The sequence below is a fragment of the Capricornis sumatraensis genome, chromosome 10, assembly GCF_032405125.1.
Source record: "Capricornis sumatraensis isolate serow.1 chromosome 10, serow.2, whole genome shotgun sequence".
Classification (NCBI taxonomy): Eukaryota; Metazoa; Chordata; class Mammalia; order Artiodactyla; family Bovidae; genus Capricornis; species Capricornis sumatraensis.
Window position 1 is genome coordinate 38,423,149 of NC_091078.1, and position 25,523 is coordinate 38,448,671.

Consider the following 25,523-nt stretch of genomic DNA (forward strand, 5'->3'; position numbering starts at 1 on the left):
TCGAACCCAAGTCTCCTGTGTCTCCTGCGTTGCAAGCTGATTCTTTACCACTGAGCCACAGGAGAAGCTTTGGTCTCTAGTCCTTTTGATTTCTGGGCAGCTATTTTTCTGAGACACAGTTCTCTCCTCATGTTCAGTGTATCTGCTGCTCCAAAATCAACATACCTACTGGACACATGTGACTTTAAATGCACACACAAGTTAAATTCACACAAGAAAGGACAATGATTCCTGCCATATCTCTATCCTCAAGGTGTTCTGTGGGATTCTTAAGAACTCAGCCTCAAATACTGCCAGGACTTCAGTCCTTCAGGTTATACTCTTTCATGCTTCGATTCTTTTCTTTTTTTCAGAATCCACCTTCTTTGACCTTCGACTTCACAGTGGCTCATCTCCAACCAGAAGGATCCAATGATAGTTCTGACGGAGCCTCTCTGCCCAGCCTCCCACTTCCTTACCCCATGCCCAGGGGATCCTGCTTCTGTTCTCCAGGACACAGCTTCCCCCTCCCTCAGAAGCCCACTCAGTGCATCATCTGTCCCCCAGCCAGTGACAGAAATAAAGTCTGGGGAATGCACTTCCCCTTACATTTCATATCTGACAGGGAGGCAAAACCTGCTCCATTTTTAAACCTTATGTTTCACATTAAAAACAACAAAAACAGGAAGCTTCCCTGGTGGTCCAGTGGTTAAGAGCCCACCGTGCAATGCAGGCGACGTGGATTCAATCCCTAGTTAGGCAACTAAGATTCCCCCATGCAAGGAAGCAACTAAGCCCATGCACAATTCCTGAGCTCGTGAGCCACAACTAGAGTCTGCACTGCAAGATCCCACGTGATGCAGCCAAGATCCTGTGTGCTGCAACTAAGACGTGACACAGCCAGAAAAAGAAATACTGCCTGTGAGTCGCTCAGCTGTGTTCAACTCGGAGACTCCACGAACTGTAGACTGCTGGGCTCCTCTGTCCATGGAAGAATACTGGAGTGTGTTGCCATGCCCTTCTCCAGGGACCTTCCTGACCCAGGGATTGAACCCAGGTCTCCCACATTGCAGGCAGATTCTGAGCCACCAGGGAAGCAAACAAATACTAAAAAACAAAAACAATGTGAAGGGTATTAAGGCCTAGTAAGTATGTTCTTTGCAGATTCACAGAAGCTTTCAAAGTGAAGTATTACACTGCTTATTGACACCCTGACTCAGAATGTTCCCTTCAGGCTCTTCCTTGTTTTTTGTATTGTGCACTCCCCTCTCAGATGAGAGTCAAGCAGTGGTGGCCCATCAGTTTCCTGCTTGGACTAAAATGTAATGACATTCCGTGGGTATAATCTACCTTTTTTTCCCCCAGTTTTATTCTTCAGCATCTTTGCACGGTACCAAATGAACTTCTGATCCCATGAACTTCTCAAATTCAGGCCTGCCCATGAAGTATGTATCCTCTAAGGAGTCTCTAGTTCCTCCCTTTACCAATTACCTACCCAGTGTGAGCAGTCTCCCACTGTGGAGTCAGCCAGGAACATAGGCAAAATATGCTAACAGGCAGCACAACCCAGGTCAGAGGGACAGGAGGACATGTTTTGAATTAAACACTAGAAAGGATCCACTGAGGACAGCTCTCCATCACAGGAGCTGGGGTCCCAGGCACTACAGAGGGGATGTCATTCCTTCTTGTGGTTTTGTTGCTCTCAGACGGGATTTTATACTATAAAGAAGGCCCTGGTTCTGAGTCAGGGGATACGATGTTTGATGGCTAAGGAGGCAGTAGAGAGGTTGCCAAAGTAGCCCCAAGGCAATGATGCTCTGCTCAGTTGTTCACCTGCAGGATGCTGAATTTTACCAACACTTCAAGTACCACCTCCTGGGCAGCTCCAACGGGAGACGGGACAGGGTTAGCGGGTCACTGAGCATTCATTATCATACAAGGCCTAATTTTCTCTTCTAAAATTCCTAGCAGGGTCTTCCCTAGTGGTCCAGTGGTTAAGACACCATGATTTCACTGCAGGGGGCATGAGTTCCGTCCCAGGTAAGGGAACTAACATGCCTGCATGCCTCAGCCAAAAGATGAGGAAAAAAAAAATCCCAATTTGAATGCTGCCTTTATGGTTTCTACAAAGGAGTGCATACATATTATCTATGTGGGGGGAACCTTTCCTTGATATATTAAAGCGTAAGATTGCAACCAGCTACAATTTTACTTATTTCAGCTCGTAAACTAAAAAAACCTCTCAGACTAATCTGACAGAATATGTTCATTTGGGGCTTCTGTGTTTGGGTCCTATGCTTTAGTGTTAGCTGACTGCAAATCATCACGTACTTTCAAAATAAAGTATCCTAACTTTTTAACAAAATCATATGCTTTGTTACCTGTTTACCTCCAGAGAAACGTTTACAAACATTGTAGACATTTGAGATCACGCTATTCCAAGTGAGCAGAAATATTTATTGTAACAGAATGCTAAAGTAATTCACTCATCAATGTGTTAATCCACTTATTTTATTGCAGCAACTTCTGATTCTTCAGTATAAAGAGAAATCAAAAGGGAAAATCTCTACAATCTTGGGTTAAGAAGTATACCAGAACTGGTGACCTAAACCGTATGTACAGAATATAAACATATTTATATCTGTATGTACACTTAATGGTTATCTAGTCATTATAAATAGTAGGTTTAACTTAAGAGTCTACAAAAATAATGATTTTCAGATGGGTACATGCAAAACCAGCATACATAAACTTATTTATAAAACACATCTCTATGCCTTTTTTTGCTTTAAATATAAATGTCACTATTTAACTATCAGCTAAACAATTCAAATGCAAATCCCGAAGTTCCCAATGAAAAGTATAAAATCTGTTTCTATCCACAACGGCAACCTGCTTCAAGTATTCTTCTTCTACTATTAGTAAAGTCGAGATAATTTTGTCACAGATGAATTACAAGTACAGATGCCATTTTCTCATATTTTAGACAGTCTTCTGGAATAAAAGCTTCTTTTGTTCCATTTTACAAAAAGTACTGCTTTTACATCCTCATCAAAATGAACAAGCGAAGCTTCTCGCACCGCCCTGAGCCTGTGCCCTGGCACGGTCCAGCAAAGCCCTATTCTAGTGGTCTGCGGCTCCATCGGCCAAGGCGGGTGGCTGGGGGGACACAAAGGGCTCGTTCTGCTTCTGATCCTCCTTTACCCCAGCCGCTTGGTCCATGATGGAGGAGAAGGACAGCTGGTCGTGTTCTATGATGTGCATTTGATCCTCTTCCTTGTCCTTCTTCACGTAGAACATTTTTCTGAACTTCTTCAGTTCGTGGAGCTCACAGAAGGTTTCCAGAACCACCAACATGGCGATAAGACCAAGGAGCAGGTAACCTGAGTGAGAGAAATGACAGTGATTCAGTGAGATCCAGTCAAGACACAACCTCTCTGCTGATGAGTCAAGCCATTGCCTCCTCTGGTTTCTGGGCATGTTTTGAATTCCATGGCTCAAAGAGGGATGATCCAGAGGAAAATGAAGATGGACTTAACCTTCTAGACCTAAAGAGACATATCTCCAAAGACGACACACAGAGAGCCAACAGGCACATAAAAAGATGTGTCTCATTGCTAATTATTAGAGAAATGCAAATTTAAACTACAATGAGGTACCACCTCACACCAGTCAGAATCATCATCATTAAAACATCTACAGATAACAAATGCTGGAGAGGGTGAGGGGAAAAGGCAACCCTCCTACAGTGTTTGAGAACATGTAAATTGGTACAACTGGAAAACGGTATGGGGGTTCCTCAAATAACTAAAAACAGAGCTACCATATAACCCTGCAATCCCACTCTTGGGCTTATGGTCTAGAGAAAACTATAATTTGAAAAGTTGCATGCGCTCCAGTGTTCATAGTAGCGCTGTTCACAATAGCCAAGACATGGAAACAAGCTAAATGCTCATCAACAGATGAATGGATAAAGCAGATGTGGTACATACACACAATGGGATACCACTCAGCCGTCAAAGAGAATGAAACTCTCATCTGCAGTTCCACAGATCCATTTCACAGATGGACCTAGAGATTGTCACGCAAACTGAAGTAAATCAGAACAAAAAATGCCATATATCGCTTATACATGGAATCTAAAATAGGGCACAAATGAATTTATCTGCAAAACAGACAGACCCATATAGAGAACAGACTTGTTGCCAAGGGGCGGGGGGGGGGGGGGGGGGAGGTTGGGGGAGGGGGTTTGGGGGAGGGATGGATTGGGAGTTTGGGATTCGCAGATGCAAACTAGTATATACAACAAGGTCCTACTGTACAGCACAGGGAACTATATTCAATATCCTGTGATAAACCACAATAGAAATGAATGTGTGTATGTGTGTGTATACACACGTATATATATGTAGGTGGTGCTAGTGGTAAAGAACCTGCCTACCAATGCAGGAGACGTAAGTTTGATCCCTGGGTTGGGAAGATACTCTGGAGGAGGGAAAGGCAACTCACGCCAGTATTCTTACCTGGGAAATCCCATGCACAGAGGAGCCTAGCAGGCTACAATCAATAGGGTCACAAAGAATCTGACACTACTGAAGTGACTTAGCACATACATGCATGTATGTAAAAGACCACTTTGCTGTGTGTGTGTTTTTTTAAGGATTTCTACATAGGGGATGTACTGGGTGGAACAAATAAATGTTTCAAAGGTATGTTAGTTTGTGGATAGGCTAGAATTCCACAGCTTTTGTCTGAAATCCCATGGATATTTTTGTCAGCACTGAAGAGTTTGACTAAATAATGAATAAAGGAAAAGGAGATTTGTGGATTAGTTCAGCTAACAATGTCACTGCTATTTCTAATACGCTATATTATTATTAAAGCCTAAGAAACCTGCCACTTTGCATCCATGAATGACTTCCTTGTTCCTATTTTGCTACCAATTCTGGCTTCCCAAGTTCATTTATTTTCTGAAAATCTTCTTCAAACATTTTACCACTGGGACATGAAATTGGGACTTCTGTTATTCTTAGAGTTTTCACTTTCACTTTTTTGTTCCTGTCTCTGATGAATTTTTTTTTCTGAAAACTGATTTTAAACATGTTGGAACCAACTTAAAATTACTATTTTCCCAGACTTCCCTGGTGGTCCAGTGGTTAAGAATCTGCCTTCCAATGCAGATGGACTTAAACTGGGCCTTTCACTCTGATCATGCCTCTTCTACGGAATGAGGAGTCTGCAGGGCCAGTGGGGCTTGCCCTCTGGGACCCCATGCCAACCCCCACCCCAGATTATGTTCCATGTATTTAAAACTTGGAAATTCTCTGTATAATGTCCCCACCTCATAGGGGTGATGGTACCTGCAAGGGTCTCTATCCTGGGTCCACCATCCCAAAAGGGCATTGCATCACTGGTGTGTTCCCCTACATGCACCCAGGCCCAGGGGCAAATGTTTGTAAGAGGACATTGATGGAACATGGCTGTATTACTGAGGCAGTGTGTCCACACATCCATGTAGGGACCTTGTAGGCTGTGTGGAACGAAGGTAGGAAGAGAAAGGTGCAGGATGGGGCCAGTTTTTCCTGCCCCATCATCTAGCCCAGGACACCAAGCATCCTCAGGACCAGCCTGGTCTTCAGATCACTGTGAAGGTATATGTGGTGATGCAGAATGAGAAAATGTGTTTTAGGTAAGTTTATGTGCTGTACGCACATGCTCAGTTGTGTCTGACTCTTTGAGACCCCATGGACTGCAGTCCACTAGGCTCCTCTGTCCATGGAAATCTCCAGGTAATGGTACTGGACTGGGTTGCCATTTACTTTTCCAGGGGATCTTCTCAACCCAGGAATCAAACCCAGGTCTCATATACTAGGCAGACTGTATCATTTGAGCCATCAAGAAAGCCTCAAGTCATAAAAAAACAATTCACATAAGGAGGTAACATTTTACCCTAATGCAAGACAAGAAAGACTTGCATTAGGTAATTCTGATGACACCGTAAACTCATGATGCCATTTGGAAAACACTAGGTCAGCTCGATCTGTGAGTCATCAAAGGGCATGTTCACTTTGGGTCAGCTGGTCCACTTCTTGGAAAGATAATAAACTAGAAAAACGAGTTAAACACACAAAAGTATTTACTGCAGTGTAATTTACAATGCCAATATTTAGATTGGGAGCAATCTAAATATTTGACAACAGAAGTAGGACTAGATGATAGTATGGATGCGTGCACGCTAAGTTGCTTCAGTCGTATCCAACTCTGTGTGACCCCATGGACTGCAGCCTGCCAGGGTCCTCTGTCCATGAAATTCTCCAGGCAGAATACTGGAGTGATGCCCTCCTCTAGGCTATCTTCCTGACCCAGGGATCAAATCCACGTCTCTTACGTTTCCTACACTGGCATGAAGATTCTTTACCACTAGCACCACCTGGGAAGCCCCAGATGATGGTACAGTCACCTGGTAAAATAATATGTGGATAGTAAAGATAAATATGGTAACTAGAAGAAATTCAAAATCACCCTGGTAACCATTCGGTAAATATTTATTGAACTTGCATGGTAGCCAGGCATTACTGAAAGCACTGGGCACTTATGAGTGAAGGCTGTGTCCTAAGTGAGCATGGTTTAATGGAAATGCTAAAAATACACGTAGTTCAACTACACATTTTGTTGTCATTAAGACCACAGGATGGGGCCAGGACAGAACATCTGACTGCCTGCGTTATGTACTCTAATTTCCTAGAAGATATGGCCACGAGCGGAGTCTTGAAAAATACTTAGGAAGGCAGAAATGGAAACTGTATGTACAGTATGATGTAATTTTATGCATTGTGAAAAGACAGGAAAGGAACACACAAAAATAAATATTTTTCTATGAATGGATTTATAAGTTTTCCATGGTATTATATTGAAGTTAAAAAAATTGCTTCAAAGTTTAATGTCATTGGACATCTGAATTTCAATGCCTATTTTCCATGTATAAAATTCTTTTTTCTTTTTCATTTTCACCAAGAACTTCATTGAACAATGAATTCACCGTTTTGTTCCTACACATATAAAAATTCTGAAAGCAGCAAACGTATTCTAACTTCAAAAAAGAACCAGATGGACGAACGAGATAAGCAACTGCTTTATGATTTTCCTGGTTAATGAAAGAACGTAATGGATTGTTAACAGGCTATCCTAGCTCTGGTGTCCTTGAGCTGAAAATATTTAATAAAGTAGAGCAACTTTGTTAAAAAGTTCAGCAGCAACTTACTTTGTGTGGTGCATTCTTACTTGTGTGCTTAGGTGCAGTCCTCTACTGTCATTTAAAATGACTATTACATTACTAGTAAGAAACTGATCAGTACTTTTCTGTGTCTGGGAAAAGTAACTCTCAATAATAACAAGACGTTTTCATACAGAATTCTGAAGGAAATCATGATGAAACGAAAGTTATGGGAAGGTGGCAAAATGGAAAATTCATCCATGGAAAGCAGTCAGGGCTCTGACGAGTGACTCTTATCACTGAGTGGGTGAGGCAAAGCGTGGAAGTACAGAGCCCTGGGACAGAGTCCGTGAACTCAGATACTCACATGTGATCCCGATCTTGTAGAGCTCTCTGAATTTTTGATTGTAGCCCTCCCCAGGAACATAATCTCCGAGGCCAATGGTGCTCAGGGAGATGAAACAAAAGTAAAAGGACTCCAGGAAGTTCCAGTCTTCCTCCAGGACAGAGAACACCGCGGCCGGGATGAAGAAGAAGCAGGACACAGTGACCACACCGAGGAGGACCGCGTGGACGATGGCCACTGCCTGCTTGGAGAAACCCCAGCGGACGTGGAAGTAGAGGACTGGCCTGCGGGTGACATGGATGGTGACACGCTGGACCACTGCCGTCAGGAACAGAAGGGTGAAAGGTATGCCGATGACGGAGTAGATGATGCAGAAGGCCTTGCCCCCATCGGACAGGGGCACGGTGTGGCCGTAACCTGCAAGGAGAGGAGGTAGAAAACACCTTCGTAAATAACACACACCTGGGATTCCCTGGCAGTCCAGTGGTTAAGACATCAAGCTTCCACTGCAGGGGGCAAGGGTTCGATCCCTGGTTGGGGAACCAAGACCTCGCATGCTCCATGGCATGGCCCAAAATAGAAAAACAAAACACATGCCTCTCGTTCACTCCTCTGGCCCTCACACCCAAGAGAAAAGCCAGATAAAATTCAGATTGGTGCTTCAAAGGCTCTATCCTGTTGGGACTTCCCTGAAAGTCCAGTGGTAAAGAATGCACGTTCCAATGCAGGGGACCAATCCCTGCATCAGTAACTAAGATTCCACATGCCGTGAGGCAACTAAACCTGTGTGCCTCAGCTAGAGAAGTCTGTGCACACAATGAACATCCAGCACAGCCCAAAACAACAAGCAAACACAAAGGTTCTATCCTGTCACTGCAGTACAATTCAACAACGGGTGCCATACATTTGACCTGGATCAAATCTTCCCAGCTCTTCCTGACGCATCAAGCCTTGTTTTGAGTTCACTGCCAGGCTGAAGCAGAAGCTGTGTGTGAAGGAGCTAACTCCTCCCTGTCTTGGGCCATCAGGGAAAATTCATGACAGGGGTACCTACTTTGCCAGGAGGATGTTCCCCTCCCCAGCCTGCTCCCCTTCTATTCCCCCACCCAAGGAGCCTCATTTAGGATCCAAAGCCAGTACACACTTGCTTCCAAAACACTAGTACCAGGCAGACGAGGGGGCAGTGGGAAGATAGGGAAGACTCGAGGAGGATACAGACATGGAAAAAGAGAAAGACAGGACTTCCCTGGTGGGCCAGTGGTTAAGAATCCACCTGCCAATGCAGAGGACACAACTCTGATCCCTGGTCAAAGATGCCATATGCTGTGGAGCAGCTAAACCCGTGGGCCACAACTACTGAGCTCGTGCCCTACAGCCCAAGAGCCACAACTCCTGAGCCCCCATGCTCCAAGTACTAAAGCCAACGCATGCTACGGCCCGTGCTCCACAGCAAGAGACGGCACCACAATGAGAAGCCCTGCACCGCAACTCGAGAGTAGCCCCACCCACCAAGGCTAGAGAAAGCCCGTGTGCAACAAAGACCCAGCGCAGCCATAAATAAACAATACTTTTAAAAAAGAAAGAGAAAGAGGAAGATAAATGAACATCAAAGGATGCTGGGTCACAGGGCTAAGCACTTCTTCCCAAATATTTCGTTCAATTATCTGGTTAAATGGCACATTTAGAAACTGTGCTGTGTCTCCCCCTTGTCATTTCTGTAGGTTCTAAGACACCATAGAGTCCCCAAAACCCACATATTAGGACCAGTGGTCACAACATAGTTCTCTTTTATTTTCTACTAGAATTGAGACATTCCCAAATCAAACCAGTCAAGAGACACTTCATCTGATAAATGCTAGCAAAAGAGAAGCCAGTGAGCTGTTTTTAAAATCTCACAAGGTCTTCATCCTGAAAGGACTAACATGTCTGACAAGTCAGTTCAGGAAAAAGCCAACTAAATGCATTTTCTTTTTTGTGAAATAGGCTTCTGGGGAAAAAAACAAAAACAAAATGCCACTCATGGGGTTATAATTGAAAAGTGGTTTTCAAATCTGATTTCTAAAATATATCCTGCTTAGAGAGAACTCATAAAAACCTTCAGCTTCAGATCTCCTGGTTGTCTGCTTTCTATCAATTTCCAGGTGAGTCCCTGGTCTATGTGGCCCCTAAGAGATTGCTCTGGTTATTCCCATGCACAACCTCAGCACAATAGTCATGGTGGTTAATCCTAGAAGGTTATGGATGAATAGGGAGTCTGAGGAACTACTGAATTTGCATCAGTTTGAACATCTCTACCACCCCTGTGGCAGAAAGTGAAGAGGAACTAAACAGCCTCTTGATGAAAGTGAAAGAGAAGAGGGAAAATGCTGGCTTAAAACTCAGCATTCAAAATACTACGATCATGGCATCTGGTCCCATCACTTTATGGCAAATAGATGGGGAAACAATGGAAACAGTGAGAGACTATTTTCTTAGGCTCCAAAATCACTGCAGATGGTGACTGCAGCCATGACATTAAAAGATGCTTGCTCCTTTTGCAAGAAAAGCTATGACAAACTTAGACAGCATTTTAAAAAGCAGAGATATTACTTTGCTGACAAAGGTCCATATAGTCAAAACTATGGTTTTTGCAGCAGTCATGTATGCATGTGAGAGTTGGACCATAAAGAAAGCTGACTGTTGAAGAACTGATGCTTTGGAACTGTGGTGTTGGAGAAGACTCTTGAGAGTCCCTTGGACTGCAAGGAGATCCAACCAGTCTATCCTAAAGGAAATCAATCCTGAATATTCATTGGAAGGACTAACGATGAAGCTGCAGCTCCAATACTTTGGCCACCTGATGCAAAGATTGAAGGTAGGAGGAGAAGGGGACAACAGAGGAGGAGATGGTTAGATGGCATCACCGACGTGATGGATATGAGTTTGAGCAAGCTCTGGGAGTTGGTGATGGACAGGGAAGCCTAGCATGCTGCAGTCCCTGGGATCGCAAAGAGACAGACATGACTGAGCGACTGAACTGAACATCTCCACATACGTGCATTTTTTCTGTAAAGAGATGCCAAAGCTCAGGCATTCAGAAGGATTGAGAACCACTGTTCTGAGCATTAGTTCCCGAATCCATCTGGTCCTCGAACACGCAGCTGCTCCTGGAATGCTTCGGTTGATTCTAGGCACGGTTAAAGAGGGAGATAAGCCAGTTAGGGTTTCCAGACAGTAGTATGGAGGATGGAGAAAGCTTGCTGACTAATATTCATGCAAAAGAAAGAAGCATGAGAAATGTGAAAGCTTTACTTTTGAGGAAAAAAATTAGAGGAATTAAGAGTTTGTGAGTAAAGCAGTTCACATCACAGAAGATTGGGGCCGACTGGAGCCAGGCAAGGCATTAATGAGGAAGAATATTTTAATGGTCAGAGATCTGGAAATAGAATAGGATAATGAAATTGTGGTTAACATAACAAAGACAACTGGAAAGTGATTCACAAATTTGGTAGTGAATCTCTGACTGAAAGTACCAGGAGACAATGGGAACCAAGCACAAACCGTAAGGGATGGATTACTTTGGTAGCATTTTTGCAGAGGAAATGTAAGATTGGCTAAATCTGTTATCCTAGCAAAAAGTTATGAAGCCCATGATTTTATTACTGTTTGGTGGCATTGTTATGAATTATCTTCACCAAAAGTGTAACATTCCCATATCACACAGCCCACCTCTTCTGTATACCATTTGTTTCAATAAACTACATGATTTCAGTAACAGTAGGGGGGAAAAATAATTTCCAGCTTTAAAATACTTTAGGCTATCATTTTTATTCCTAAATGACAACAGAATTAGAATCTTATTTATTAGAATCTTACTAAATTTACTAAAATGTCATCTCCAAGCAATTGAGATAATCATTCCAAGACTTTAGGATGGCTCTCTTTGGTAATGCCTTTTCTTGGTCGGTAGTATGTTCCCACTAAGAGATTAAATATCACTGAAGTGTAATGCTTCTTTTTTTTTTTTTAATCATGATTATCTGGGTCATGAAGATCTTTTTTGTACAGTTCTTCCGTGTATTCTTGCCACCTCTTCTTTTTTTTATTTTTAATTTTTACTTTATTTTACTTTACAATACTGTATTGGTTTTGCCATACATTGACATGAATCCGCCACGGGTGTACATGAGTTCCCAAACATGAACCCCCCTCCCACCTCCCACCCTATATCATCTCTCTGGATCATCCCCGTGCACCAGCCCCAAGCATCCTGTATCCTGCATCGAACATAGACTGGCGATTCATTTCTTACATGATAGTATACATGTTTCAATGCCATTCTCCCAAATCATCCCACCCTCTCCCTCTCCCACAGAGTCCAAAAGTCCGCTCTACACATCTGTGTCTCTTTTGCTGTCTCACATACAGGGTCATCATTACCATCTTTCTAAATTCCATATATATGTGTTAGTATACTGTATTAGTGTTTTTCTTTCTGGCTTACTTCACTCTGTATAATCAGCTCCAGTTTCATCCATCTCATTAGAACTGATTCAAATGTATTCTTTTTAATGGCTGAGTAATACTCCATTGTGTATATGTACCACAGCTTTCTTATCCATTCATCTGCTGATGGACATCTAGGTTGTTTCCATGTCCTGGCTATTATAAACAGTGCTGCGATGAACATTGGGGTACATGCGCCTCTTTCTATTCTGGTTTCCTCAGTGTGTATGCCCAGCAGTGGGATTGCTGGGTCATAAGGCAGTTCTATTTGCAATATTTTAAGGAATCTCCACACTGTTCTCCATAGTGGCTATACTAGTTTGCATTCCCACCAACAGTGTAAGAGGGTTCCCTTTTCTCCACACCCTCTCCAGCATTTATTGCTTGTAGACTTTTGGATCTGGTGTGAAGTGGTACCTCATTGTGGTCTTGATTTTCATTTCTCTGATAATGAGTGATGTTGAGCATCTTTTCAAGTGTTTGTTATCCATCTGTATGTCTTCTTTGGAGAAATGTTTATTTAGTTCTTTGGCCCATTTTTTGATTGGGCCGTTTATTTTTCTGGACTTGAGCTGCATAAGTTGCTTGTATATTTTTGAGATTAGTTGTTTGTCAGTTGCTTCATTTGCTATTATTTTCTCCCATTCGGAAGGCTGTCTTTTCACCTTGCTTAAAATTTTTTTTGTTGTCCAGAAGCTTTTAAGTTTAATTAGATCCCATTTGTTTATTTTTGCTTTTACTTCCAATATCCTGGGAGGTGGGTCATAGAGGATCCTGCTCTGATTTATGTCAGAGAGTGTTTTGCCTATGTTTTCCTCTAGGAGTTTTATAGTTTCTGGTCTTAGTTTAGATCTTTAATCCATTTTGAGTTTGTTTTTGTGTGTGGTGTTAGAAAGTGATCTAGTTTCATTCTTTTACAAGTGGTTGACCAGTTTTCCCAGCACCACTTGTTAAAGAGATTGTCTTTTCTCCATTGTATATTCTTGCCTCCTTTGTCAAAGATAAGGTGTCCATAGGTGTATGGATTTATCTCTGGGGTTTCTATTTTGTTCCATTGATCTATATTTGTCTTTGTGCCAGAACCATACTGTCTTAATGACTGTGGCTTTGTAGTAGAGCCTGAAGTGAGGCAAGTTGATTCCTCCAGTTCCATTCTTCTTTCTCAGGACTGCTTTGGCTATTCGAGGTTTTTTGTATTTCTATACAAATCTTGAAATTATTTGTTCTAGTTCTGTAAAAATACCGCTGGTAGCTTGATAGGGATTGCACTGAATCTGTAGATTGCTTTGGGTAGTATACTCATTCTCACTATATTGATTCTTCTGATCCATGAACATGGTATATTTCTCCATCTATTAGTGTCCTCTTTGATTTCTTTCATCAGTGTTTTATAATTTTCCATATATAGGTCTTTAGTTTCTTTAGGTAGAAATATTCTTAAGTATTTTATTCTTTTGAAGTGTAATGCTTCTTGAAAGCCAGTTTCTCCTTCTGTTTGCATAAATAATTTTTGTTGGGACCTCCCTGGTGGTCCAGTGGCTAAGACTCCACAATTGAGAGTGTGGAGGGCCCGGGTTCAATCCCTGGTCAGGGGACTAGATCCCACATGCAGCAATTAAAGATCCCTCATGCTGCAACTACGACCCAGCACGTCCAAATGAATAAACAATATATTTTAAAATAAATAATATACAAATAATTTTTGTTAATGGACAGTATAATGTAAAATTTACATCTCATCTGCAGTCTCTACACTTGCAATGCTCTACTAAGCACACAGCAATTTTGGGGGGATAGACAGTTGAATGCACCAGATGGAAACCTTCAGTCCCAGTGAACTGTAATGAAATGGTGAATAGTTTACTCAAGTTATGTCAGTTGACTCCCCAGATAAATCATTAATCAATGCTCATATTTTAAAATCTTGGAACCATATTAAAATTTTTTACAAACTAGGAGGTAATTAGCAAAATGTCAATACCTTACGTGTTTAGTGTTCCTTAAATTTTTCATGTAATTTTGGGGCACAAAGGATTGAGCATGGCTAGGTCTACTTAAAAAAGAACTTAAAAAACAGAGTCCCCCCTATATGGGAAAAGAATCTAAAACAGAGTGGATATATGTATGGAGGTGATGGAATTCTAGTGGAGCTATTTCAAATCCTGAAAGATGATGCTGTGAAAGTGCTGCACTCAATATGCCAGCAAATTTGGAAAACTCAGCCGTGGCCACAGGACTGGAAAAGGTCAGTTTTCATTCCAATCTCAAAGAAAGGCAATGCCAAAGAATGCTCAAACTACTGCACAATTGCACTCATCTCACACGCTAGTAAAGTAATGCTCAAAATTCTCCAAGCCAGGCTTCAACAATATGTGAACCATGAACTTCCTGATGTTCAAGCTGGTTTTAGAAAAGGCAGAGGAACAAGAGATCAAATTGCCAACATCCACTGGATCATGGAGAAACCAAGAGAGTTCCAGAAAAACATCTATTTCTGCTTTATTGACTATACCAAAGCCTTTGACTGTGTGGATCACAAGAAACTGTGGAAAATTCTGAGAGAGATGGGAATACCAGACCACCTGACCTGCCTCTTGAGAAATCTGTATGCAGGTCATGAAGCCACGGTTAGAACTGGACATGGAACAACAGACTGGTTCCAAATAGGAAAAGGAGTACGTCAAGGCTGTATATTGTCACCCTGCTTATTTAACTTCTATGCAGAGCACCTCATGAGAAACGCTGGACTGGAAGAAACAGAAGCTGGAATCAAGATTGCCGGGAGAAGTATCAAGAACCTCAGATATCAATTGACCTGCTAGCCAATCAAGCCCAGTTTCGCTGTTGCCTCTTCTAAGTTCTGTAAAACTCAGTCTTGCCCCAGATCCCGTAGAACAGCATTCCCGCTGCTTGTTCATCATTTGACAAACCCTAGCCATAGAGAGATGGGAATCCACATTTCTGTTTGGTTACATTTTGGGGCCTCCCAATCTGATAGTTGAACCACCAGCGTGTCAAAGAATCAACAACCTATATGCTGCAGACAGACTGAAAGCCAAGTCAAGTTCTTGGGACACAAAATGGGACAAACAAGAAGACAACAGCTGGCACTTGAAGAGAAAAGGATAGATAAACATTAAGAAACAATGAAATTTTACCTTCCCTTATCGACTGGGCACTAGAGAGATCCAGAAGAGTTGACGCTGGTGAAACAGTTACCTATCCCAGTATTGAAATGGTTTCCGTGTGTGGGAGCCTCCCTATGGAGTCTGCATGTGCCCAGCAGTTTTGGTGGGAGAATTGGATCTGATTTGTACCTGCAAAGAGCACTCTACAACAAACCATCTGTTCTCCATTTCAGAATCTGTACCAAGTGAACGTGATCTAAAACGAGTGGCATACTCCATAAGAACACAGAGGGAATCACCCTGAACGACTAAGGCAAAGACAAAACAGCAATAGTCCTCATTTCTAGTTCTGGAAAATCGCTAGCATGGAGAGATTTAGTAGTACCTAGCATGGAGAGTTCCTTTAGTACCTTGAATACCCTAACCCACCTCACTAGTTCTGTTTACACTCTCTTTTCTACTCTAACATGCTTAATTTCTTTCTTGTTTCAGAGTTCACTCTTCATTTCTTTCTGTCACTTTAAAATTTTTAAATCTCAGTTTTAAGTTAGTGCAAAATTCCAGTTATAAAATAAATGAGTCATGAGGATGAACTCTACGCATGGCGGATATAATCAGTAATAATCTGATGTCTTTGTATGGTGACAAATGCTAACTAGACTTATGGTGGGGATATTTTGTAATGTATAGAAATATTGAATCACTATGTTGTGTACCAGGAACTAACATAGTGTTATAGATTAATTATACTTCAACAAATTCACTCATAGGGAAAGAGATTTGTGGTTACGAGAGATGGGGATGGGGAGAGGAGGAATTTGATGAAGGTGGTCAAAACTACAAACTTTCAGTCATGAGATAAATAACTACCAGGGATATAATATATGGCATGATAAATATAATTAATGCTGCTATATTTTGTACATGTAAATGATTAAGAGAATAAAGATTAAGAGAACTCCTAAGTTTTCACGACAATAAAAAAAAAAAAAAAAAGAACCTCAGATATGCAGATGACACCACCCTTATGGCAGAAAGTGAAGAGGAACTAAAAAGCCTCCTGATGAAAGTGAAAGAGGAGAGTGAAAAAGTTGGCTTAAAGCTCAACACTCAGAAAACGAAGATCATGGCATCCGATCCCATCACTTCATGGGAAATAGGTGGGGAAACAGTGGGAACAGTGTCAGACCTTATTTTGGGGGGCTCCAAAATCACTGCACATGGTGACTGCAGCCATGACATTAAAAGATGCTTACTCCTTGGAAGGCAAGTTATGACCAACCAAGATAGCATATTCAAAAGCAGAGACATTATTTTGCTGACTAAGGTCCATCTAGTCAAGGCTATGGTTTTTCCTGTGGTCATGTATGGATGTGAGAGTTGGACTGTGAAGAAGGCTGAGTGCCGAAGAATTGATGCTTTTGAACTGTGGTGTTGGAGAAGACTCTTGAGAGTCCCTTGGACTGCAAGGAGATCCAACCAGTCCATTTTGAAGGAGATCAGCCCTGGGATTTCTTTGGAAGGAATGATGCTAAAGCTGAAACTCCAGTACTTTGGCCACCTCATGTGAAGAGTTGACCCATTGGAAAAGACTCTGATGCTGGGAGGGATTGGGGGCAGGAGGAGAAGGGGACGACAGAGGATGAGATGGCTGGATGGCATCACTACTCGATGGACGTGAGTCTGAGTGAACTCCGGGAGTTGGTGATGGACAGGGAGGCCTGGCGTGCTGCAATTCATGGGGTCGCAAAGAGTCGGACACAACTGAGCGACTGAACTGAACTGATAACTGATTTTCTTCGCTATATAGCAGAAACTAACATAGTATAATAAATCAAGTATATGCCAATAATTTTTTTTTAATTAAAAAAAAAAAAAGAAAAACAGGGTTCTGGAATGAAATTCTGATGTCTGGGTTTCCTGTTATGATTCTGTTCCTGTAGGGGAGGGTAGGATGTAGGGGTAAAATTGATGACAGTTTCCCAGATTGGCTTCTGTCACTTTATTTATTTATTTTAATTGGAGTCTAATTACTTTACAATATTGTGTGTTTTCTGCCATACATTGACATGAATCAGCCATGGGTGTACATGTGTTCCCCATCACGAACCCCCCTTCCCACCTCCCTCCCCATCCCATCCCTCTGGGTTATCCCAGTGTACCAGCCCTGAGCACCCTTCTCATGCATCGAACCTGGACTGGTGATCTATTTCACACATGATAATATACATGTTTCAGTGCTATTCTCTCAAATCATCCCACCCTCTCCTTCTCCCAGATAGTCCAAAAGTCTATTCTTTACATCTGTGTCTCTTTTGCTGTCTCGCATATAGGGTCATTTTTATCATCTTTCTACATTTCATATATATGCGTTAGTATACTGTGCTGTTTTTCTTTCTGGCTTACTTCACTCTGTATATAATAGGCTCCAGTTTCATCCACCTCATTAGAACTGATTCAAATGTATTCTTTTTAATGGCTAATACTCCACTGTGTATATGTACCACAGCTTTCTTATCCATTCATCTGCTGATAGACATCTAGGTTGCTTCCATGTCCTGGCTATTATAAACAGTGCTGCGATGAACACTGGGGTATACATGTCTCTTTCAATTCTGGTTTCCTCGGTGTGTATGCCCAGAAGTGGGATTGCTGGGTCGTATGGCAGTTCTATTTCCAGTTTTTTAAGGAATCTCCACACTGTTCTCCATAGTGGCAGTACTAGCTTGCATTTCCACGAACAGTGTAAGAGAGTTCTGTTTTCTCCATACCCTCTCCAGCATTTACTGCTTGTAGACTTTTGGATAGCAGCCATTCTGACTGGCATGAGATCATACCTCATTTTGGTTTTGATTTGCATTTCTCTGATAATGAGTGTGATGTTGAGCATCTTTTCATGTATTTGTTAGCCATCTCTATGTCTTCTTTGGAGAAATGTCTGTTTAGTTCTTTGGCCCTTTTTTGACTGGGTCATTTGTTTTTCTGGAAATGAGCTGCAGGAGTTGCTTGTATATTTTTTAGATCAATTCTTTGTCAGTTGCTTCATTTGCTATTATTTTCTCCCATTCTGAAGGCTGTCTTTTCACCTTGCTTATAATTTCCTTTTTGTGCAAAAGCTTTTAAGTTTAATTAGGTCCCACTTGTTTATTTTTACTTTTACTTCCATTACTCTGGGAGGTGGGTTATAGAGGATCCTGCTGTGATTTACATCAGAGAGTGTTTTGCCTATGTTCTCCTCTAGGAGTTTTATAGTGTCTGGTCTTATGTTTAGATGTTTAATCCATTTTGAGTTTGTTTTTGTGTATGGTGTTATAAAGGGTTCTAGTTTCATTCTTTTACAAATGGTTGACCAGTTTTCCCAGCACCACTTGTTGAAGAGATTGTCTTTAGTCCACTGTATATTCTTGCCTCCTTTGTCAAAGGTACGGTGTCCATAGGTGCGTGGACTTATCTCTGGGCTTTCTATTGGCTTCGGTCACTTTCACTAGATAGCCCTGACAGGAGGCTAGCTAGCATCCAGTCTGGGGCCCACTGTGCTGGAGAGAGGGCCTGCTGGCTGTTCTTGTATTTACATCCTCCTGAATCAGGGCTCTCTGTGGGCTCCTATTTTGTTCACTACAGCAAGTCACAAATGTGCAATTTTGTCACGTGTATCTGATACTTTTGAGAGAAGTAATGCTCACCATTAACCTGCCCAAATAAAAAATAGCCTTAGGACTTTTCTCTCGATCCAGTAGTTAGGACTCCCAAGTTCTCACTGCCCAGGGCCAGGCTTCAACTCCCACAAGCCATGTGGCGTGGCCAAAACAAAAAAAAAATACTGTCATTTAGTCACATTATTTACTATGATGCAACATATTCATTTCCCATTAAGTTAGCTTGACACATGCTTTTAAAAAAAGAAAACTACGCAAGAAGAATATCCACCTCTGAAGTCATCCCCGGTAGAGAGACTGAAGTAGGTCTCAATGTTTCCTAAAAAGACTTTCATTTGCAATCCTGGACTTTAGCTTATTCACATCTCTTTCCCACTAGACTGTGAGCCGCCTGAGCTCACTGGGTTTTTCCCAGTGATTCTGTGGACCTGAACATGAGATGAGACTCTGGAAGGAGGGAGACAGACAAAGGACTGTGTGATCCACACACAAAATGGCAGGGGTTCACTAGAGTCAAGAGGCAGGTCAGCACATAAACCATTAAGGCCTGGAGAATGTGAGTACAAGCCACACGAGCCCCAGATTCTTGAACTCAACTTCGAAGCCATATGGGTGAACCATTATGATAAATGGTCATCAATGAAGAATAGGACATGGAAACATGAAATCATAACAAACAAGTGGTGACACAAACACAGAATAAGGTCCAATAGAACTCCTATATTCCTACTTAATTGCTAAAACTTTTTATTTTTTTCCGCTTCCCAGCCTGTGGGATCTTAGCTCCCCAACCAGGATGAGACCCACATCCTCTGTATCAGAAGGTGGATTTTTAACCCCTGGACCACCAGGAAGTCCCTTAACTGTTAGATGTGGGTAACGCCATCTGGCATTCTGTCTGCAAATAAACACACAATGGCAGAGGCACTGGTCAAATAAGACAGGCTGTCCACTGGCCCAGAGGATGAGTTCGGTTCCTAAGAGGCTAATATAAATGTCAGCTGAACATTTCAATCAAAATTGTACATTGTAAAAAGTATACTAGGAAACTTTAAAGAATACCAATGAAGCCAAGGTCTTTTCAACCACCCACCATCTCTTCAGCTCTAGGTCTCCAGAGGATTATTATTACGAGTTTGCAGCCAACAGTTCCTGAAATTTTTCTAAGCCTTTAGCTTCATAGATATAGACTTCCAGAAAAACAGTCTGAGCTGGTTTCTGTCATAAACAGTATATTGCATGTATGGTTGATCTATTGTTTTCTTTCTGGTGACTCTGCTTCAACAAGCAATTTTTCACTGTTTACTACCCGCTTATTGACCATTTGTTCTGAACTGTCCAATCAAAAATGTTTAATTTTCCAATTTAAATTTTTTATTGAGCTACCTGGCCAATTTAGGGATTCCTATTATGAATGCTTTCTTTTCTAAGCATTAACAACTTTCAGTCAATCCTAAAGGAAATCAACTCTGAACATTCACTGGAAGGAGTGAGGCTTGAAGCTTATACTTTGGCCACCTGATGTGAGGAGCTGACTCACTGGAAAAGTCCCTGATTCTGGGAAAAATTGAGGGTAGGAGGAGAAAGGGGTGACAGAGGAGGAGATGGTTGGATGGCATCACTGACTCAATGAACATGAGTTTGAGCAAACTCTGGGAGATAGTGAAGGACAGGGAAGACTGGTGTGCTACAGTCCGCGGGGTTGCAAAGAGTCAGACATGCCTGAAACTAACACAACAACACAGCAAATCAACTACATGCTGATGAAATTTTTAAACATAAAAAATAAGCAAGTGCTTATTCATTTTACCCTCACACTAGTAATATGGGAGCTGCTTAGATATGGATTCTATCTAAGATGACAACCGTTTCATTTCTTTTCCCTTGTACTGCTTATTTTAATTTTTAAATTTCTTGAATGGTCTTTTTAGCTCTAAAGTTCACATTACAATGATCTTTTCCATATTCCCTTTTTCATATTTTCAGATTTGTTCCTCAATCTATTTTTAAGACACCGATCCTTACAATGTCTTCTCCCATATGCCTCTGCACATCCTCACCAGCCAAGATCACCTTATGAAGCCCTGCTTCATGAAAATGAATTTCTCAGAGGGATAAATACGCTGCAGACACTTTTGCAACTGTTCCTCCTCCTTTCCACTATTCTCGCTGAGTTGGTGGATACCCGGCTGTGGCCTAGCTTCTGCCCCACCTGGTGCTCAGCTTGAGCCTTACTTGGTCAAGATGCTAGCAGGTCTGCTCCACTGGTCAGCCATCATTCAGTAAACTTGCAGGAACACGTTAAATACATGCTATAGTAGTGCTGCCCAGGAAACAGTGGCCAAGGGCAATTTTTTCACTAACCATCATAGTTCTACCTGTTTCCTGTGAAAAAGCATCAGGTCATAATCTCTCTACATGTTTCCCAACACCAGCTTGCTCAAGTGGCCATCCACTGAACACTGTCACTCCATGCCCTCGTTAGGTTACCAGAGGCAGAAGAAGGGAGCACATGGGCCATTATCCGATATGAGATCATCACCAGACTAGTCTGGGCTTTTAGTATGGCTTTCCCAGAATTCCAAGCAGCTCCCTGTACTGTGAGTTCTGATAGGAGGGAGCAGACAAGGCAGGGGAAACAGGCTTAGGACTGGCTAGTTGACATACTTTCAGGGGGCCCAGCTGTCTGGCGTCCAGCTCTTAAGTAATCTCCTGGCACTAGGGCAGAGAGACAGGATCTCAGAGCAACAGCCTGATAACAGAGGTTCTGGATTGGCTAGTTGGAATCTGAAAGCACGCTAACAGGTGGGCCTTTTACCATCTAGGAATTGGCTAAGCCTCAGAGGGGCAGTTTCTGCAGGGTCAGCATGGCCCCAAGATACCAGAGCAGCACAATAAAAGGACACTTCCTGCAGGAGGAGAACAAAACCAGAGCTTAGCTCTGGGAAAGCATGCCCATTGGGCTAACTTACAAGCAGTAGTAAGTTTGAACTTATTCTAGCAACCAAACCAGGAAGAATCTAGATGAGCTTGGGAATCTGTAGAAAGAGTCAGGGAATACACACAATTACAGAATCTTTAAAATGCCCTCATTTTTGTTCCTCGTTAACTCTCATCTCCCCTGCAGTCCTGGGAAGAGTGTTCCAAAGAGAAAATGAATGCAAAACATTTGGGATGTTCTGACCCAGGCATTTGCTTTACAAGCATCATCTTCTTTCATCTTTATATCAGATTTTGAGATAAGCATGTAAGTTTCTATTTTACCTAGGGCTTCCCTGGCGGATTATATGGTACAGAATCCACCTACAGTGCAGGAGACCCAGGTCAGGAAGATCCCTAGGTCAGGAAGATCTCCTGGAGAAGGGAATGGCTACCAACTCCAGTATGTTTGCCTGGAGAATTCCATGGACAGAGGGGCCTAGAGGGTTACAGTCCATGGGGTCGCAAAGAGTCAGACACGACTGAGTGACTAATACTTTTTTAACAGAAAAAGAAACTCTGAGATTAAATTGTTTACCAAAGTCCTAACAGTAAGTGCAAAAGGGAGGCAGGATTTGAACTATGTGTTTACTGATATTTTATTTATTTATTTCAATTATTTACTTGTTTATTTTTGGCTACACTGAATCTTTGTTGCTGCATGAGGGCCTTCTCCAGTTGCAGCAAGCAGGGGCTCCTCTCTAGCCATGTGCTCAGGCTTCTCATTGTGGAAGCTTCTTTTTTGAGGCACACAGGCTCTGGGGGACTGGGTTTCCATAGTTGTGGCACATGAGCTTAGTTGCCCCTTGGCATGTGGAATCTTCCTACGCCAGGGAATCAACGTGTGTCCCCTTCACTGGAAGGTGGCTTCTTAACCACTAGACCACAAGGGAAGTCCCTAGTTAGTCTTTTTTATTACTGTTTCCTCTCTCCCTCATTTTGACCATGTCTTAGAAATTTGTGACAATGAGACAATAAGATGAAGAAAAACCAAAGAAAGCATCAGAACAAGAGTCTGGTTCTTCCAAAAGTTCTAATATGTTAAAGAAGGCTTTCTGATCTGTTCACCAAAGCATTGATTTTTCCACCTGCCACTTCCTTCAAGTGTGCCTTCAGGTTTGACATAATTATCTTGCGGCCATCACTTCCCTGAGGTTTAAAATTCTTAGACTGTAAAGGCTTCCCAGTCATGTCCCTTTACAACAGGGTTTGAAAATCTGTGCTGTAGGCATTTCCCCCGGGCATGGATGCTGTGCAGACATCCAGATTTCAGTTTCTTTTACCCACAGGGCAAGTGGGTACCTTGCCCTGTGGAAGGCAGGCTCAAAAGGTAACGGGAAAAGTGCTGGATGACAAGGAGACAACACACCATTTACCTGGCTCTGAATTTCCAACCCCTAGCCCTGCAGGTAATCAGTACTGGTCTTACTTGATCCCAAGCTTGACTCCAGACTGTGGCTCAGTAAAGAATCTGCCTGCAATCGGGAGACCTGGGTTCGATGCTTGAGTTGGGAAGATCCCGCGGAGAAGGAAATGGCTACCTACTTCAATATTCTTGCCTGGAGAATTCATGGACAGAGGAGCCTGGCAGGCCCCAGTCCATGGGGTTGCAAAGAGTCGGACACAGCTGAGTCACTTTCACTTTCACTTTGACTCCAGACTATCAGTGGTTCTAAACTGTTGTATGGTATAAAGGTGTAGGAGCTGTGGGCACCTGCTGGACTAAACCACTCTTCCCTTTGAAAAAAGTGTGAAAGTGTTAATTCCTAAGTCATGTCCAACTGCTTGCAACCCCATGGACTGTAGCTCACTAGACTCCTCTGTCCATGGAATTCGCCAGGCAAAAATACTGGACAGGGTAACCATTCTCTTCTTCAGGGGATCCCCAGGGATCAAGCCAGGGTCTCCTGCATTGCAGGCAGATTCTTTATCATCTGAGCTACCAGTGAAGAACTAAAAAGTGTTAATCACTCAGTCGTATCCAACTAAGCAGTGATGTCCTAAGGTTTTATGTAAGGAAAACACAGGTGTCCACTTCCCCTTAATAGGAAAATCTCTGTACTTCTGAAAGGCAGAGGTTCCTGGAACAAACTTCTTTTTCTCTTCCATCAGACTTTTAAGACTTAGAGGCTCTCGAACATTGAGAACACAGGGAGGAAAGTGCAAACAAAAAAGTCCTTTACAGTCTCACACATGTAAACTAAAGGCCATGGTTTTTTCAGTAGTCATGTATAGATGTGAGAGCTGGATCATAAAGAAAGCTGAGCGCCGAAGAATTGATGCTTTGGAACTGTGGTGTTCATGAAGAAGACTCTTGAGAGTCCCTTGGACAGCAAGGAGATCAAACCAGTCAATCCTAAAGGAAATCAGTCCTGAATATTCTTTGGAAGGACTGATGCTGAAGCTTAAACTCCAATACTTTGACCACCTGATGCAAAGAACTGACTCATTGGAAAAGACCCTGATGCTGGGAAAGATTGAAGGCAGGAGGAGAAGGGGATGACAGAGGATGAGATGGCTGGATGGCATGACCGACTCAATGGGTATGAGTTTGAGCAAGTTCTGGGAGTTGGTGATGGACAGGGAAGTCTGGTGTGCTGCAGACCATGGGGTCGCAAAGAGTAGGACTGACTGAGCGACGGAACTGAACTGAAACTAAAGGTGAGGCTTAGGGGAATGGGCCAAGGAATATGATGTCCTAAAGTTGAATCCTGGTTCTACTTAAAAAAAAAAAAATAAAAGAATATTGGAGTTTAGTATTAATTTTATTTGTACCCTATGTTTTGCACCTTATGCAGAATCCAATCATAAAATAAACTGGACAAATACACCATTTAATAGTTGGGCTTCCCAGGTGGCTCAGATTGTGAAGAATCCACCTGCAATGCAGGAGACGCAGGTTACTCCCTGGGTCAGAAGATCCCCTGGAGAAGGAAATGGCAACCCACTTCAATTATTCTTGCCTGGGAAATCCCGTGGACAGAAGAGCCTAGCAGGTTAGTCTACAGGGTCGCAAGGAGTCGAACCATGTCATATTTAAGTTAAGCTAAGTAAGCTGGGTAAATTATTTTAATATAGTTAAATTTCCTGAGATTTTCTTTGAGTCACAATAAAAATATCTTTTTTACACTGTGAAATTCTTGCTGGTTTTGCTTCTTACTAGTTGTCTGGCCCTACAAAACTGTATGCCTTCATTTCCTTATTTGTCAAATATGAAAAACACTTCCTACCTCTAGGAGGTGTTGTGAGGGTTACATCAAAGTAAAGTTGCCGGTATATAAGAAGCAGAGAGAGTAAACTCTCCTATGCATGTTGAAGGAACTAGCTGAATTATCTTGTCAATGTGTACACTCTTCCAGACCGGCCACCAGGCATCCTAGTTAGAAGATGAGTATTCTCTCCTCTGTCTTCTGCACACATTTTAATCTTCCCTCTATCATTCAAGGTAGCTTCCAAACTGGTGGTTAAAGCAGTTCTGGGTAACATCCAAAGACCTAACAAGAGCACTCAGGGAACAAACTGATACTCAGGAACTTTGTGGCCTCTCTGTGGTTGGGGAGAACACTGATTACCCCAACACCACAGAAAAATCCAAAGGGCCCCTCGCAATTTCTCAGTCCCTTCATTGCAGAGATCCAATAAGGTGGCCACTCACAACAGTCGCATTCCTATGGGTAGATCTTACCGGATTTCCATGATTAAAATTACGTGATTCACAACAGCCAGGACATGGAAGC

At 42.3% G+C, this 25,523-nt stretch overlaps 1 protein-coding gene across 1 annotated transcript in view; it reads right to left on the minus strand.

Moving 5' to 3' along the window:
- Positions 1-2,489: 2,489 nt before the first annotated feature.
- The window catches only part of KCNK1 (potassium two pore domain channel subfamily K member 1), a 70,814-nt gene continuing 47,780 nt past the window's right edge, over positions 2,490-25,523 (minus strand). The window contains exons 2-3 of the mRNA XM_068982408.1: positions 7,560-7,955; positions 2,490-3,362 (exon numbers count right to left, since the gene is read on the minus strand). Of these exons, the coding sequence (XP_068838509.1) occupies positions 3,103-3,362; positions 7,560-7,955 (656 nt within the window). The 3' untranslated portion in view covers positions 2,490-3,102. The remainder of the gene's footprint in view (positions 3,363-7,559; positions 7,956-25,523) is intronic.